Below are 16,250 nucleotides of genomic sequence, written 5' to 3' on the forward strand. Positions count from 1 at the left end.
TTTATTTCCTTACTCTCATAGCTGCTTGCAGCTAATCCAATAAAAGCTCAGGACAGCTAATCTGCTCTTCTTCTAAGGATTAATCCAATTCGCTGTGTTAATTTTCGGTTTTTTTATTTTTGAATACCTGCAGGTCGTATTTTATACATCTCATACCTTAACAAGAGCTAATTTCAATTCAACCAATCAATATTTAGAACGTTACTAAGGAAAAAATAAACAGATAGAAGGGCCACTAACTAGAAAATATAGTGTAAATTGATATGTAATTAAGTTATCGCCGAGGTTAAGATTAATTTTTCCTTGATCTTGTCCAAGTCTCAGCCATGGTGCATTGTGGGAGTTCCGGTGGAGAGGGGAGGGAAAAATTAAATGAATCCTTCCTTGTTCTCATTTCAAACTCCACCTATACAAAAGTTGGTCTTGAATAACATTATTAAGCTTACTACTATTTATATAAATATCGGAATGTTTCCTACATAGTACATAAGGAAAATATACCAATAAAAGGGATGAGTCTTTATTTCCCCATGACAAAAATATTCCAGATATACCCTCCTCATGCCTTCATTTCTTCTTATTATTATTTTCTTCTCTTACATTTTCATGCATGTACAGTATCTGTATCTATGTACGCCACGCTGCATGAATAGTACTTATCTACAGCGTGTGGTGCGGAAAGGCAGTTATGCGCGTATTGATGTAATTAATAGGAAGGGGGTCTAAGGGAAAGAGGAAATGACTTACAGAAATATGCAATATGTTTTTGGGGAAATAATGAAAATTAAAGCGCTGCTGATTCATCGTGTTGAAACGTAAAGCATTATTTACTTTTTTTAAATAGGTTAATTGAAAGAAAAAGTTAAAGGTAGATTGAAAAGTAAAAGAATATTTCAACTCAATTTTGCCCTCAGTACTCAACTTTAGAATCTCTATAAAACAGATATTCAGATTGAGACCTTTTTTTAATAAAAGTCAACTAAAGGGAAATAAAAAGGTCATTATAATTATTATAACTTTTTTTTTTTGGAAAACAATATAAGTCTCTTTTTATTACAAAGATGGCTTCTTATAAAGCGATTCAAATACCCAACAAAGGGGGATCTTTCAGTTAAGACCCACTAATCTAAAGGAACCCTTTCCAAAAAGTACAAAATATTAAGGGACAATTAGAATGTGTCTTTTTCTCGAGCGTCAAAAAAGCTATTCACAGTCACTAGTGATGTGTCGTTCATGAACAATTCATTAAAAATGTCGACTCTTTCAGTTTTTTCCTTCAAAAATTGAAGAAATTTAATGATTTGACGTAAATATTTTATTTGATTTTCTTTATCAAATTAAATTTCGAATTATTAAGTATATTGAATCAATTTCATTATATTCTTGAGTTATAATAGTAGACTTAATATAGTGCTACTGAAAAGTTTGTTACTGACTTATTAAAAAGAAGGATTGAACGAATCATGCTGAGTTATTTTTTTTTTTTTTTTTTTTTTTTATTTGTAAACGAGAGTAAAAGAATAGATTTTGTAAAACAAAGTTGATTTTCCACCACTAGTAGCCAGAAAATTTACAACTTCTATACTGTTTTACTATTAACATTCTGGATGAAAAAATATGGAACTGGAAATCTGGTAGAGATCTTATAAATTTTCACTTTTCCCTCTCAGCCAGATATTTGATGGTTTTGTATAAAATTATTTGCAATTTTAAAAACTTAGATAATTTGAATACAAATTAATCTTTTTTTAATATCCTCTTTTCATGTCATGTCAATTGGTGTTTTTACTTCAAGTATTTAGATACAATAACAACTTTGTAATTTAATGCGGATTATTGAGAAAAAGTGAATAATTTTTGTCACTTTTCATTGAGATATTGGGTAAAAAAAGATCTGGGATTTTTCAAAAATATTGTTAAAAACAATATTTTTGTGATAATGTAGTTTTTACTTTCCATTGTATTCAATGTAACCTATGTAATTTGAGCAATTAATTGTATTGCTATCAGTTGATATAACTAATCAAAATTCAAAACAAGCTAATTGAATATATTTTTGACATATTGTAACATTCGGTAGAAAGGGGTCAGTTTGACCATTTGAAGGTTGCATTTAAACATAGATTGTTTTTATGCCAACTGTTTTCTGACTAATAGTATAATTAAATAATTTAAATACGTTTTTGTACCTCTCAAAGATTTTATATACAACAGTTTTGCAAATTCTAAGGTTTCTGAATATTTCCTTCAAGGTCTTAAGATGGGGATGACATTTCCATTATTTATCCTTGACAGTATACTATAAAAGGCAAAAAAAAAAATATATATTTAATTAAAAGTCAATATGCTGATATGAACGCATGAGAAAACAAAACACCTTCATGTAAAACTTCATTATTTTTTATGCATTCAAATGTAATTTTCGTGGAAAATTCACTCATTGCAAACTACTCTAAATAGATTTAACCAACAAATGTGGCCCGTCAACACAAAAGCAAGCTAGAATGATTTGTATCCAAATTGAGGCAGGATTACATTTGTATTTTACGACGAATTATTCTTATTAATCCTTTGGAGGGTACGCAAATTGAACTTACAGTTATATATTTTAGTTAAAAAACCATATCAGAGCTAAATTAAGTATCATAACTCAAATTCAAATGGTTTTAAACTATAGTTGATGTTTTAGGGTATCTCAACTTGTTACATAAATTTGAGCCCATAGTCTATAATTGGCCAAAATTTGTCTATGTCATAAAGAGAGGTATGTTCACCCTCTTGTCAGATTTATCCCGATCTTATTTTTTGGGCATTTTGACTTATTCCAAATAAAGGGATCGATTGGAAAAAGGAAGCAAGATATAAATACATAATTATGTACAGAGATATTTATATATTCAAGGAATACTTTGGAGTATTCAAAGTTAAGATACTGCATATCAAATTCAAATGTCAGAAAAATCAATTTTAAATTCTCCGATACTTCCCCCGCTTTTAACTATCTATGAAGTAAAAAAATAAACTAGGAATTTCTTTTTTTTTCTGAATTTTTGTTCTTGATTGTTTTTATGTTGACACAAGAAAAATGATAGTTTTTAATATGTAAAATTTTCGTCTTTTTAAGTCAAACGTATTCCAAGTAGTTGAGCAAAACGCAAAAAAGTATTAAAACTATCACAAATCTTCCATACACATAAATAATCACTTCTATATTTATTTATGAAGCTATGTGTGATTCGATAAATGTGGTACGTCAATATAAAAACAATCTTGAGAAGAATCAAGAAAATTAAAAATATTTTTTATTTCATATAAAAATACAGCCCAATATTTCATTGTTATATTTAAATCAAGAGTTGAGTTAAGATACACTATAATTTTAGCCATATTTTAAAACCGTTATTTAATTTAAGAGACTTATGTTGCCCCCGATAAGTCTTTTCAAAGAAAATTTATCATTTTAATTATCTTTTATTGTGATAATTTATTTTGGTTACTTCTATAGGGGCGCCTGCAGGGGCTGGGAAGAAAGGGCTGTAACACCCTCCAAAATTAAGGATTTTTTGCTTTTTATTAGAAACTTTTTCGCCATTCGGTCATATTATCCAGCAGAGCAAGAAAATTTATATTAGAATTTTTTGTTTCAAAAAATTTAATTTTTTGTGAATAGATATGCATTTTTGAATTTTTTTCCTAACAATATAATTTTTTGTGCATAGTTGTGGATTTTGGATTTTTATTTCAGGCAATAACATATTTAAAGTTTCATTTATTTCCAAAAACAACTCTATTTTATACGTATAGCTATGGATTTTTGAAAAATTTTTCTAAAAAATTTAACGTTGAAATTTTCGAATTGTATTTTTTTCAAAAAAGTTAATTTTTGGATTTTTTCCCAAAAAAAAAATCCAAAAACCAATCTCCTCCCCCCCCAAAAAAAAACCCCCAAACAAACTACATATATATAATCCTGTGGACGGGTCTGTTCTAATGCAATTGGCTGTTTTTTTAGATAGTCAAAAATATTAATTTTTTTTAGAGATTGAGGATAATTCGTCGAAGCATATAAATGTAATCCACAGTGTATTTTGAGAAAAATCATTCATGCTGACTTTTGTGTTGAGAGGCTACAAATGTACATTGTATATGGTACGTATTAGAGATCCCTTTCTTCCGAGCCTCCTCTTTCCTTTCATTCTCAAACAATAGTTAGCTCCTTCTCTCCTTTTTCTCACACACAACTACTACTCTCTTATCATCAACCAACAGACATTTTTTTTATCCAATATAAAAAATGAGGTTTTAACTGCCGTTATAATCCTCTAAATATATATTCAATTATATGATCTATCTATCTATATATAGCGTCAACTTACTTACTCTCTCTCATTCAATAATAATCTTTATCCTACCACCACCAAATAATAAAAAGTAGGTGGAATTGATTAATTGGATTTAACCATAGAAAACATAGGAGAGTCGTGAGTCAGTCACACGACTCCCTCTAATTGATAGCTAAAAATTCAATGAATAATTTATAAGGCGATAAAAAATATGAAGAAAAATAATATCAAACTCAATTTACTTCCTATTAAAATCCCAATATTATTCTAATAATAAAATGCGATGAAAACAAAATAAATTTATCTATATGTAGCTTCTCACTAACTAAAGCTTTAAAATATGGTAGCGAAACAAAGACCAGGTGATCTCTATTTATACCATGTATTTGTCTTAGCAACAACTTTTTTTTTGTCCACTAGGAGCGTTGAATATTATTCCAAAACTAGGGATGAACATTTCGCAAAAAACGAGGAAAAGGCGGGATCGATACTTATGTTACTAATCAATTAATACCCTTGCTAATATCTGTTGATTGTTATAAGATCTTGAAGGGAGAAAATGTATTATAGCTATAAAGAGGAGAACCTTTAATATTTAAAATATCACTGGTGCATGGACAATATTGTAAAATTATGTCGTAATATAATCTCAAAGTGGTTATTTTTCTCTACGTTTTGTCCAATTGAACTATCTACACATCCTCCATGAATTTGCCCATTAAACTGAATGAACAAGTTAAATTCTGTAAAGGGCACAAAAGTTACATACAACATGAAGGGAAATGACAAAAAATTATTTACAGCGTGAGCCACCAAAAATGCATCATGTATTAAAACTGAAATTAATTCCAAATAAATTAACGATGGGCAAGGAAGCATTCATTGTTTGAAAGATCAGTCTTGAGACCTTTCTTTTTACGTCATAGATTTTTTTTTTTTTAAACAAAGTCAGCTTCGTGATGTCGAATAAATGTAGAGTGCTTGATTTGCTGCACGAGGGAGTTCCTTTTTATGAGGTGGTCAAGATTTTGGTAGTGAATAGGTCCACTTTTTTGAGGATGACGAAGGCGTTTGAGGGCAACAACTGCTATGAATGGAAGCCTGGGAGTAGGGACCACAACATAAAGGGATCGGAAGAGTTTATGAGTGACTTGGAATACAGTATTGAGGCAAATCCTCAAACTTTGATGCGCATGCCCCTCAAAAAAGTACGTTTGTGAAGGGACGATTAGAAATGTCGTAAAAGACATGGGTGCCAAAAGCTACGTCTAACGATACGCTAGCCCATAACACCAACGGTAAAGGCCACCAGATTGACGAAGTCCAAAAAAACTCATAAATTGGATGAAGGGGGATTTCTGATCATGGACATTGTTGCCTCCTTCCTCACCAGATCTGAACGAAATTGACTATGGAATTTAAGGCACCATTGAGTCCAAGGCCTGTGCTGTCCCATATAAATACTGTTGAACTGAAGGTCCCTATTGAGCGGGAGTGAATGGCTTGTCTGATGAGTATTTCATCAGTGTTCAGGGCCTTCTGACTTTATGTAGAGGCTACAATGGAAGCTATAGGTTGATATTTTGAATTTTAAGGAACGAATATGTTATATTTTCACTAGATAATAAATTTTAAATTGCTAACCATAACCCCGTTTGAGCTCTTGATGATTTTGTTAATGTTGTCAGCAATTATGCATTTTTGCTTACGCGCACTGTATGTAGTAGTTTAATAAAAAACAACATCTTGCATGGGAACAATATATCACTACGATCATGTATCTCCTCAAACTAACAGGCGTGATTCACTACTTTCTTTTCAAGCTTTAATACTCAGTAGTTCGAGTAGTTACTTATTCATGTTCATAATAATTTGTATTATTTATGCTTTGATAGAGCAATGAAATAATGTTTCCGTTTGATGATATATTTACGATTATTTTTCTTTATGCAAGTAAATGAGAGATTTTCAAGCAATGGGTAAATTAGGTATTGTATATGATATCAAAATTAATAGGTAAATGTAAACATTGAATAAGAGGTACCAGGAACTTTGGATTAAAATGTTTTGAGAAAATCATAGGCATTTTTGAAAAGAGGATTTAATTAATTAATCTAATAAATAATTTATACATGAAAAATGCTCTCCTTCCTTCGCCCCCCTTTAAAAAGAAAAAAGACCAACTACAGGCAATTTTTTTTCTATTAGAAGAATAGTTATGAAATGAAAGAGGTAATTGAATTAAAATAATCGTGTAATGAATGTCTTACCCTCCGTTACTTCCCTGGGATGTTAATCCTTTATAAACGTAATTAATTATTAATTCTTCTTTTGATAACATAAAATAAATCTATCAAACAATAAATCCTGCTTGACGTGATTAGAAGCTCTCTTAACTGTCCGAGAGAGCCTCTTTTAATCAATATATGATCAACTCAGAATAAATTTCTCTTTAAGGTAATGAAATTTTGGAATAGTCTTCCCCCTCCATATTAGAAATAATGAAAATGAAAAGTGTTGGAAGGAAGAAATAAAAAAATATATTTAAAAAAATTCGAATTTTAGACCTGCATTTCTATTTTGCTTTAATTATTAGTAGCCCTAACTCTCGATCATTTATTTGATAGCTTTTTATACTTGTTGTAGATAGCTTATATGTTTTATTCAGTTTTTGAATTTTATATGTCGATTTAGCTCACTCTAGCTGTACTTCCCCAAATTTATTTTTATACATTCAAATTTTATTAGTCATAGTCGACAAGCACTGGCATTTATTGCCGCTAGTCGAATAAATTTAGTATAAAATTTTAAATCTTAAGATGCTCAGTACACGATTCTTATATCTTGATTCCATATTTCATTTCATAACTATTCCACTTTCCTCTAAAAATCTTGTTTCATAAAGAAAGAATGAGGCATATTAATTAATCCTATCATGTATTTATTCATAAGATTTGATACAAAAAGATGTAGATTTTAAGTGACTAGATGCATGTTGCATACATATAAGTATAGCCATACAATTCATATCTCATAGGGTTGTATCGGTTATTAATATGAGGGTTAAAATCGTTTCCGTCCCACATATTATCTGTCCTTACAAACATGCCAAATTTTAGAACACCCTATATCAAGCATAATTTTCATTCATACAATATAACTTGGTATGACAATTTAATTAATTTAGTAAAACTTTCGTATACGAGAATATTTTGCTATTCTTCCTAATTAAAGTATTTATTAAAATACTGAAGATTGTTTAATGATGACGTGAATAGATAAATAATTTTCTATAGAACAGCTTTTTGGGTCCGATTCGGACGTGTCCGTAAGACGTCAAAATTTTGGGACCACTACATTTATATGTATAATGAATACGCCCATTAGTTGACGTGACAAAATATATATCTACTATATGTACAAAAAAAAAAAAAAAAAAAATATCTCTCTTTGTTACTAAGATGAGAGGATAAACTCTATTTGTTGTCTTAAAATATCCACAAATATTTCGGAGTTAATAGATGTTTTTTTTTCTTTCTAAAAACAGCTTTATGACTTCATTTTGAAATGCTTGCATTTGATTTGTATATTTATGTATGTATACGTTATACAGTGATGACCTGGCTCAGTTTTAACAAGGTTTGTAAAAATATTAGCTCCACCCCCGTCAGATTGATATTTCTCAAAACATGGACCCCGGAAAATAGTCAGATACTTAACAAAATTGATGGTCATAAATGTAGAGTACAAGTTGCAATACAAAAATGTGATAAAACATTTCATATGACGATTTTTCAGTACTTTTGACTGATAAAGTATAGTGAATGTTCTTTCAATTGATGGTTGATATGTTAAAATAGTAATATTTGACTTTTGATGAAAAATACTATTTGACAAAGAATCTCCTCATATATACATGCTATATAATTACCATAATATGTCAAAAAAAAAATGATACCAAAAAATAATATTTGCTAATTAAATGGCTGATGTAATAACTAAATCAAGATTTTTAGAATAAATTAATTACAACTTGTACAATCGAGGAGTTCAAAATCGCAACTTTTACACTATGTATGTCTAATTTTGTTTCCTTTTTTAGGTCAAATCTTTTTTGGATCGACCTATCGTCCTTTTTTATAAAAGGGATCATGAAAATTCTATAAAATTTCAGGTCTATCATGCTATCTTTTGCACTTAAATCATGAATTTTTAAAAAAATCATATGAGCTTTTTCCAGATATCTTATACCAGCCCTATTTTAGAGCAAGGGGCCAAATATGATGATGATATTGTTACGGGGATATTAATCTAAAAATAAATAAAAAACTATGGAATACAAATACTTTAAACGCTTTTCAAGGTACTATAAAGGGGTTCAAAACTGTCTAACTGCTTATTTAATGGGTCAGTTTTGCCCTAACGATATCATAACCTTATTATATACTTATTGTATATGTCACTTGGTAATATTTTTTTAATCTCTAAAAAGTCAATACGCAAAAGAACGAAAAATAAATGCTTCAGATTTATAAAACTTATAAAGACATCAAATTCACTATAATCATACATTAATTAAGTTATTAGTTAAAATCCCTTCAAAACCCCTAAATAATAGTCTCAAAACGTAAAAATAAGTGAACAAACAATCCAAAGAGGAGCCTAATACTTTTTGTTAGTTTTTATCAGATATATAAAACAAGTGGCGAAACGAAGACCACGTGAACAGTATTTTTACTACGTGATAATTTCTTTTGTCAACAAGGGGCTTTGAGTTTTTTTTAAATATTTCTACATAACTAACTTTGCAACTTCTATGAATTCATCCATCTAATTGAATTAACAAGGTGAATTATATAAAGAGAACAAATAGTTACATATTCTGCATGAAGGAAAATGATAAAGTGACGTTATCGGTGGTATCATAAAAAGCGACATCTAGTGGAGGGGAAAATATATCGCATAGATTATGAATTAACTGAAGTTACAGACGCGTTTTGCCATTTGGTTTATAGCTATGGTTATTATGAATTTAGAAGATATAATAATAAGACTGATATCGATGTAAAATATTACAAAATTGATAGAAGACTTTTATGTGTGTTTTGAATGAAATTTGAGAACGTAATATAAATATATATAAATAAATATTGACTCTTTGACCCTTCATTTTGTTCCTATATAGGAATGTTGCAACTATGCATGAACCTCTCCAGAACTTTTTTTACTGCTGCTCTGTTACTTTAAGTTTCAAATTATTTTTTAAGTCTATCAATTTCTTTGTATTTCTTGAGCGAAATTATAATTGTAAAATAGTTCATATTAAAATAAGAAAATAACTTGTGATCAAAATTGATTATAATGTGTAGAATATAAAATTAGACTGTTTTTGAATTTACCAATATAAGTTTTTAAGGAATCAATAAATGCCAGATTAAAATATTTAGGGACATTATTCAATTGAAAGCTTTTCATCTTTTAATGGACTTTTGAGGCTTTGCCATTAAAGTTAAATTTCATAAAAAATGATGGCAGTTTATCACATCTATCATGCGTGTACAGTATAAACCTATACGTAAAGCTGTAAATTATAAGCATTTTCTGTATGTAAATAAACCCCTGAACATTGATATGGTAACCCTGAAAATTAAATAATATTTGGCGGAGAGTAGATAAGATGTAATGACACTTCCTTTTTTTAGATTGGATGTGAGCAGTTAGGAAGGAAATAAACACAAGTTCTACTCCCCATCAAGCAAGGACATAGGTAGGAATTCCTCCGTTTTCCATCCTCAATTCGACTTTGAGTCCAACAAGGACTTAAACTTATAAGGCTTTACATTATTTTTTTTCTAACCTGTCCTGTAGAACAGGTTAGAAAAATTGTTTACGGGTTTTACAGTTTCAAAAATTGTGTTTTATGCATGCAAGAGAGCTATAAGCAGAAAATAAAACAGAATCCAATGATTGTACGATAATATAACTATGTCACATGTCAAAACGAACTAAGTTTGTATGAGTTGGGAGCTCCTGTCCGTTCCGACAGTATAAACACTGTACTAACCTGTACGACAGAAGAATTTGCATATCCAGGACGGTCGAACAAGTGTTAATATAAAGCCCTGCTTATAACTTATTAATATTACTCGTCGTCATTCATGAGCACACACACTCATGCTAACAGTTTATCCTTAAATGTTCTTTATAGAATGAATGAATAATGACATCTGCTTTAAAAAAATGACAAAACTTTTCAGGTTCACAAAACACAACTAAAAAGTCCTTAGGATGTACAGTCCCACTTATTTTGTGGAAAATAAAAATTTATTTAAAAAAAAAACAAAAAAAAACTTGAAATAATTTTAATTTTTAACCTTTACAACTCTCCCCCCATTGAAATGAAAAGGTTCTGTTATTTAAATTATTCATCGAGTGAAAATACCATTATAAATTATATTTTAGAAGCAAGAAAATTACAAACGTGCCATTTTCTCTCTCCCAGCAAGACACATTATAATTTAAAGAACCCTTTATTTTGAAAGGAAGAGTTGTTTAGGCAGGCTTGAAGATTCTAAAATTCAAAGTTCTTAGAAATAAATAGATTGCAGATGCATGATAGATGTGGTAACTCGCCTTAAAATAGAAGTTTCAAGATCAGAATAAATAACTAGACGTGATTAATGGTCAATTATAGATTAAATCATAACAAAGTATTTGCTCTCATTATGAAGGGGTCATTGTTGAGAGAGAAAAAATGCTTAATTATCACTAATATCCTACAACTTGAAAGGCAAAAAAAAAAAAATTGTTGCATTCACAAATTCTAACAACGCATTTGTTAGAAAGAATTGTAGAGGCCTAAGACTACAGATTTTTTAAATTTCAAATTGAGGTCATTGAAAAGTAAGTTCAAACTGAAATAAAGAATCTAATTTGTTTAGACCTGAACAAAAAATTGTATAATAATAATAACAAATCATCATTTCCAGTCAAATCAGTCTCATTTCAAAAGTAGAACACACATATATATATATATATATAATTACATCTTTTTCAGTCTTACCATTAGTATGAATTCAAATAGAAAAATAGTATGAATAAGGATATGACCTTGACATTGAAGCCCCTCCTGAAAAAATGCGTATATCATTGACCCGCAATGTCCACAAAATGTTGGTGATGAAAAAGATGTTGCTTTAAAAAGATGAGGAACATCCAATTTGAATCTTTCTCGCATTAACTATATTTTAAGGTATAAAAAGAAATATTGTATAGGTTGCGTGAAATAAATTTGAGAATTAGGTTCCGAAATACTTACAATTGTACTTTGTGTTTGCTCAACATTTCCTTCACATTTGACAAGGATTTTACTATGACATCTTTTATGTACAGCGACTGAACAGTCTGAAAATATTGATAGGTACCATTAAAATTCTACATATTTCTGATTATAGATTGCATTAAATTACCTATACATTGAAAGCTCTGTTTACCAAATCCCCTGTAAATATATTTCAAACGTTAATAAATATCTTCTTTATCTTGTCAGTATTGTTAATAATAGATAATTAAATATTTAAAGTAGGCGAGTTAATCAAGATTGATTGTTCTAAATCAATCTGAAAACAAAATTTGGGAATGTGAACAATGGAATCTTTAAAAGTAAATAACATATGTAAATCTCTTTAAATACTATCTAATGGATAATTTTTATAATTCTATTCTATGTATTAAGAGAATGAGATAATAACAATTCTTAAAATTGATTGTCTTTGTATTAAAACCCTAATTCCTATTCCAGAAATCAATAAATTGTAGAATAGTACAAAGAAATATTTTAACGATCTCCTTAAGGAATTTAACAATAATAAATAATTTTATATTAGAGATGTTTTTGAAATAAATACAAGACAATACAAAATTTTAATTAGTTCATAAATTACCAAAGAAACCCCTGACATATAGAACAAAAAGATGGATTCCGAAAAAATTTTGCAACAAATTTGTGCCCTTGAACCTCAGTGTATTTGAACTGTTTGATAGCACCTCTACGTTTGGCTGGTCCTCCTCGAACCAGTTTGAGTTCTTCTTCATCACAGCAAGGTGGTGCTAAGGGAAGAAATAAATATTAATATTTAATAAATTGTATGTATAAGCATCATTAGTTATTCTATGCACTTTCGGTATTTCGGTAAAGAAATCAAAATTGGCATGGCAACCCTGACAGTTTGAACAATGTATTGTTGGGAGAATATCAACAGTTATGACTTATAACATTTTTTTAAATTAGCTGCAAACAGCTATGGGAGCATGTCTTTATCCAGAGGGCCTTTGGTAGGGCAAGGCCTTTAAACTATATAGAAGATAAGAAGGAATCCCGAACAGTTGATCTTCAACTCTTTTCTGACACCTTACAAGGACTTATACTTATATTTCCTACGTCTTACTCTCCGACCATTACGAGTAGACGCACTAGAGATCACTTTATACATGGATACTATCTCCTCAAAAATTAATTCGTAACACAAGTAAACATAAAAAAGTACTTTCAGATTCCATATACAATCATGCTAGTACTTGAATCACGAATATATTAATCATTTTTTCTTTTCAAATCTGGTTTTGAGAATTTTCTATTTGAATTATTAAATTGTTTTAAACCTTTTTTTAGGTTTCAGCCAACTATTGAGGAAGAAAAAAGTCAATAATATTGTTAATAATTAGTTATTTTCTCTGCAAAATGTTATGATTAATTTCAAATATGTGCTTAAACTATAATTTCGATCATCCAATTCTAAGGCAATACAATTTAAAGGCTATAAAGCCACCTTCTTCTAAAGGTTATGTTTGAAAAGGAATATCACTTCATTTTTCAAATTCTTTTTATATCAAAGGAACTTGAATGAATAATTAGGGTTTCATTCACAACCGAGTATTTGGGTCTAGAAAGGCTAATTCAGGAGGAATTTCGATTTGAATTTAATTTTGTTGAGGAAAGATTCAATAAAAATTTGATAACATAATATATAAAGACAACATTTTTTTCCCCTATCTAAATTTATATTTATTTAATTTCTTTTTATATATAACAGTTCATTATCACGGAATTATAATAATTTCAAGAGTTAACCTCTACAAATTTCTACCTAGAAAATCAAATTGATACTGCAGATGAACTAGAATTATTAAAACAATACTCTTTCGTAAATGAAACTTATTTTTTAATGATTAAAATTAGATTTCTTTGGCGTAAAGACAATTTAAAAACCTAGGCGTTGTTCTTTTTCAAACATAAATCTTTTAAATTAGATAATTTTTTGCAACCTTTAAGTTGCATTGCCTTAGGAATGGATAATTGCATATAAAGTCATCCATGCATATCGAAAATTGAGGGGGGATGCAAGATTATATATATATATATATATATATTTTTAGGGGGGGGGCTTCTTTTTTTTAAATCCAAAAATTAAATTTTACCTGGATTCAATATTTATCTTTATATTTATGTCTTTATTTTTATTCTTAGAAATTAGTTCAAACCTATGAAAAGTGTTAAAATACTCAAAAATTCAAATTTAAAATTCTCGAAAACCAGATCTGAAATGATTTTTTTTTTTACAAGATTCGTGATAAACTGGTCAAGTACTATTAATAGGATCGAATACATAATTCAAAAGATTTTTGAAAAAATTATACTTTATTGACTTGTGTATCGAAAGTAGTTTTGGAAAATAAAAAAATACAATGTTCAGATTGCCAAGTCCAAAATGTATCGCACGTGATAAAATACATTGAATGTAAAATTTCCTGAGTTGATCATTAAAAAAATAGCAAATATAATTACAGAGTCTAGATTCCAAATTCGATCCGTTACCATTACTTCCTCTTCGTTTGTCATCCTCACTCCCGAATCCATTATTGTCATGAAAAATTTTAATAGGAGAATTTTCCTTTGAAGGCTTGTTACTTCCGTGATTGTTTCTTTCAGAGGAGGCAAGCTGCTGAATCCTTTGTATTTCTTTGTCTTTTGCTCGTATCTCTTTTTCAAGCTCACGCGTAATTCTGTCATAACCAGAGCGGGAATATTCTCTATAACGATTCTGAGAGAAAAAAAAAAGAAAAAAGAATCAATCTGAGTTAAATTTTTTAATAATGCAATTTCAAGGAAAGACCTCCAAAAAAATTTGGTCATCATATTATGAGCGAATAAAGATTTTCATTCCAAAATGAGATGAATGGAACTCGTAAGAAGTCAATTAAATGGTCCTTGATGGACAGTTTTAGTCACACTAGGTTAGGCCTGATTCGACTAAAAGGTATTTTAGGTCAAATGGGGTTGTAGGCAGTTATTAACGTATTACATTTTGAATCTGTAACTACTAGTTATGGATAGGTATAATATTTTAGAACGCTTCTTTTGAACTTTTTAATCCGACCCGACTCACATCATTTTATCTAATTTAACTTATATAGAGAATTTGACAAAAACTCGTATGTTATAAGCATTTTTTTGCCATACCTTTCTACTATACATTTTAATTCTATGTATTGAAATTGATAAATAGAAATTTATTAACAAAATTGCCCATAAATCTTTTCTCTAGCTTTTTAGGATATTCCATGATAACTATAATTTCAATATTCTTTTTTAACTTATTATGTACGTCAGTTTTTGGCAGATTTTGACTCTCCCATGTTTGTATTTGATATACATATTGTACATACTATATCATAACTTGTATTTGCAATTCCCAAAACCCTCCCCTCCATACCTGCGCACGTACATTGTACATAGTTCCTGACAACTTGTCATAGATATGAATACAAAACCCGCTACCCTCAACCATTACATACATTGTGAAGGGTTCTAGGGCTATTCACTGAAGAACAGTTTGTCAAACAGACATTTTGCTGAAGGACAATTGGGACGTTTGGCGGAAAAATGATATTTAATATATTAATATATACGTTTCCATATTTTAATTTCCTTTTAAAATGATATTATGATAAATTGGGATTGTTGATATGGTAAATACCTACATATGTCAAATAGGTAAATTAACAAGTATTCTTTTGGATAATAATATTTTTATTAATTATTGATCATTATATAAATACAACACTGTAACATGTCGTTAGAATGTAGTTCGAATGCTTTACAGTTGTAGTACTTAATATAGATTTATCTCCACGGCGACCCTATTTATTTTCAATTACTAACCTCTCCTTTTTTAAAGAACAATATTTTATATTTGTGGTGCCAGAACCACGGGGCCATGGGAAGATGGATACCCACCTGTTTAGACTAAGAGACAATTTAATATAATAAAATTGTAAGATTGCGTGACTATGACGTCACTTTTTAATTATTTGTCCCCTGCAACTAGACCCTGATCAAGTTAAGGAGTAAATAAGAGAATGAAAAGTGATAATCCTGGTAGATAACTTTTTTATTCTCCCACCTACCCCAAAAATTACTCAAGTAACCATAGGAATCAAACCCCATACATCTCTTTATTGTGTTTATTTAATAATCTTTAATCAATATAATAAAAAAATATATTATTCTACATAAGAATGCTAATTAATTTACATATTATATAGCATATGAACACTATCTATTTACCACACTATCATTTTAAATTGAATTAAATTATGTAGTATCAATATATATTAAATATTATTTTGACTAAATATCCCAAATCGCCATTCGGCGAAATGTATGTTCACTAAATTGGTGATTCGGCAAATAGTCCACTCACAATTGAGATTCTTTAATACTCCATTATAGATATTATTCCCGAATATTACTTGTTTCCACAAACCAGATATACTAAGGAATTGTTGGTCTCTCAAGTTTTGAAGTTAGTTCAGGATGATTTGAAAACATATTACTAATTGAATGTT

At 29.3% G+C, this 16,250-nt stretch overlaps 1 protein-coding gene across 2 annotated transcripts in view; it reads right to left on the reverse strand.

Annotated features, from left to right (window-relative positions):
* LOC121114391 (putative protein kinase C delta type homolog) overlaps window positions 1-16,250 on the reverse strand; it is a 62,564-nt gene that overhangs the window by 12,109 nt on the left and 34,205 nt on the right. For both annotated transcript variants that reach the window (XM_071886894.1, XM_071886895.1), the window contains 5 exons: window positions 14,188-14,443; window positions 12,287-12,452; window positions 11,813-11,844; window positions 11,662-11,747; window positions 11,454-11,583 (listed from right to left, as the gene is read on the reverse strand). In XM_071886894.1, coding sequence (XP_071742995.1) covers window positions 11,454-11,583; window positions 11,662-11,747; window positions 11,813-11,844; window positions 12,287-12,452; window positions 14,188-14,443 — 670 coding nt within the window. The remainder of the gene's footprint in view (window positions 1-11,453; window positions 11,584-11,661; window positions 11,748-11,812; window positions 11,845-12,286; window positions 12,453-14,187; window positions 14,444-16,250) is intronic.

The sequence above is a fragment of the Lepeophtheirus salmonis genome, chromosome 3 (genome assembly GCF_016086655.4).
Source record: "Lepeophtheirus salmonis chromosome 3, UVic_Lsal_1.4, whole genome shotgun sequence".
Classification (NCBI taxonomy): Eukaryota; Metazoa; Arthropoda; class Copepoda; order Siphonostomatoida; family Caligidae; genus Lepeophtheirus; species Lepeophtheirus salmonis.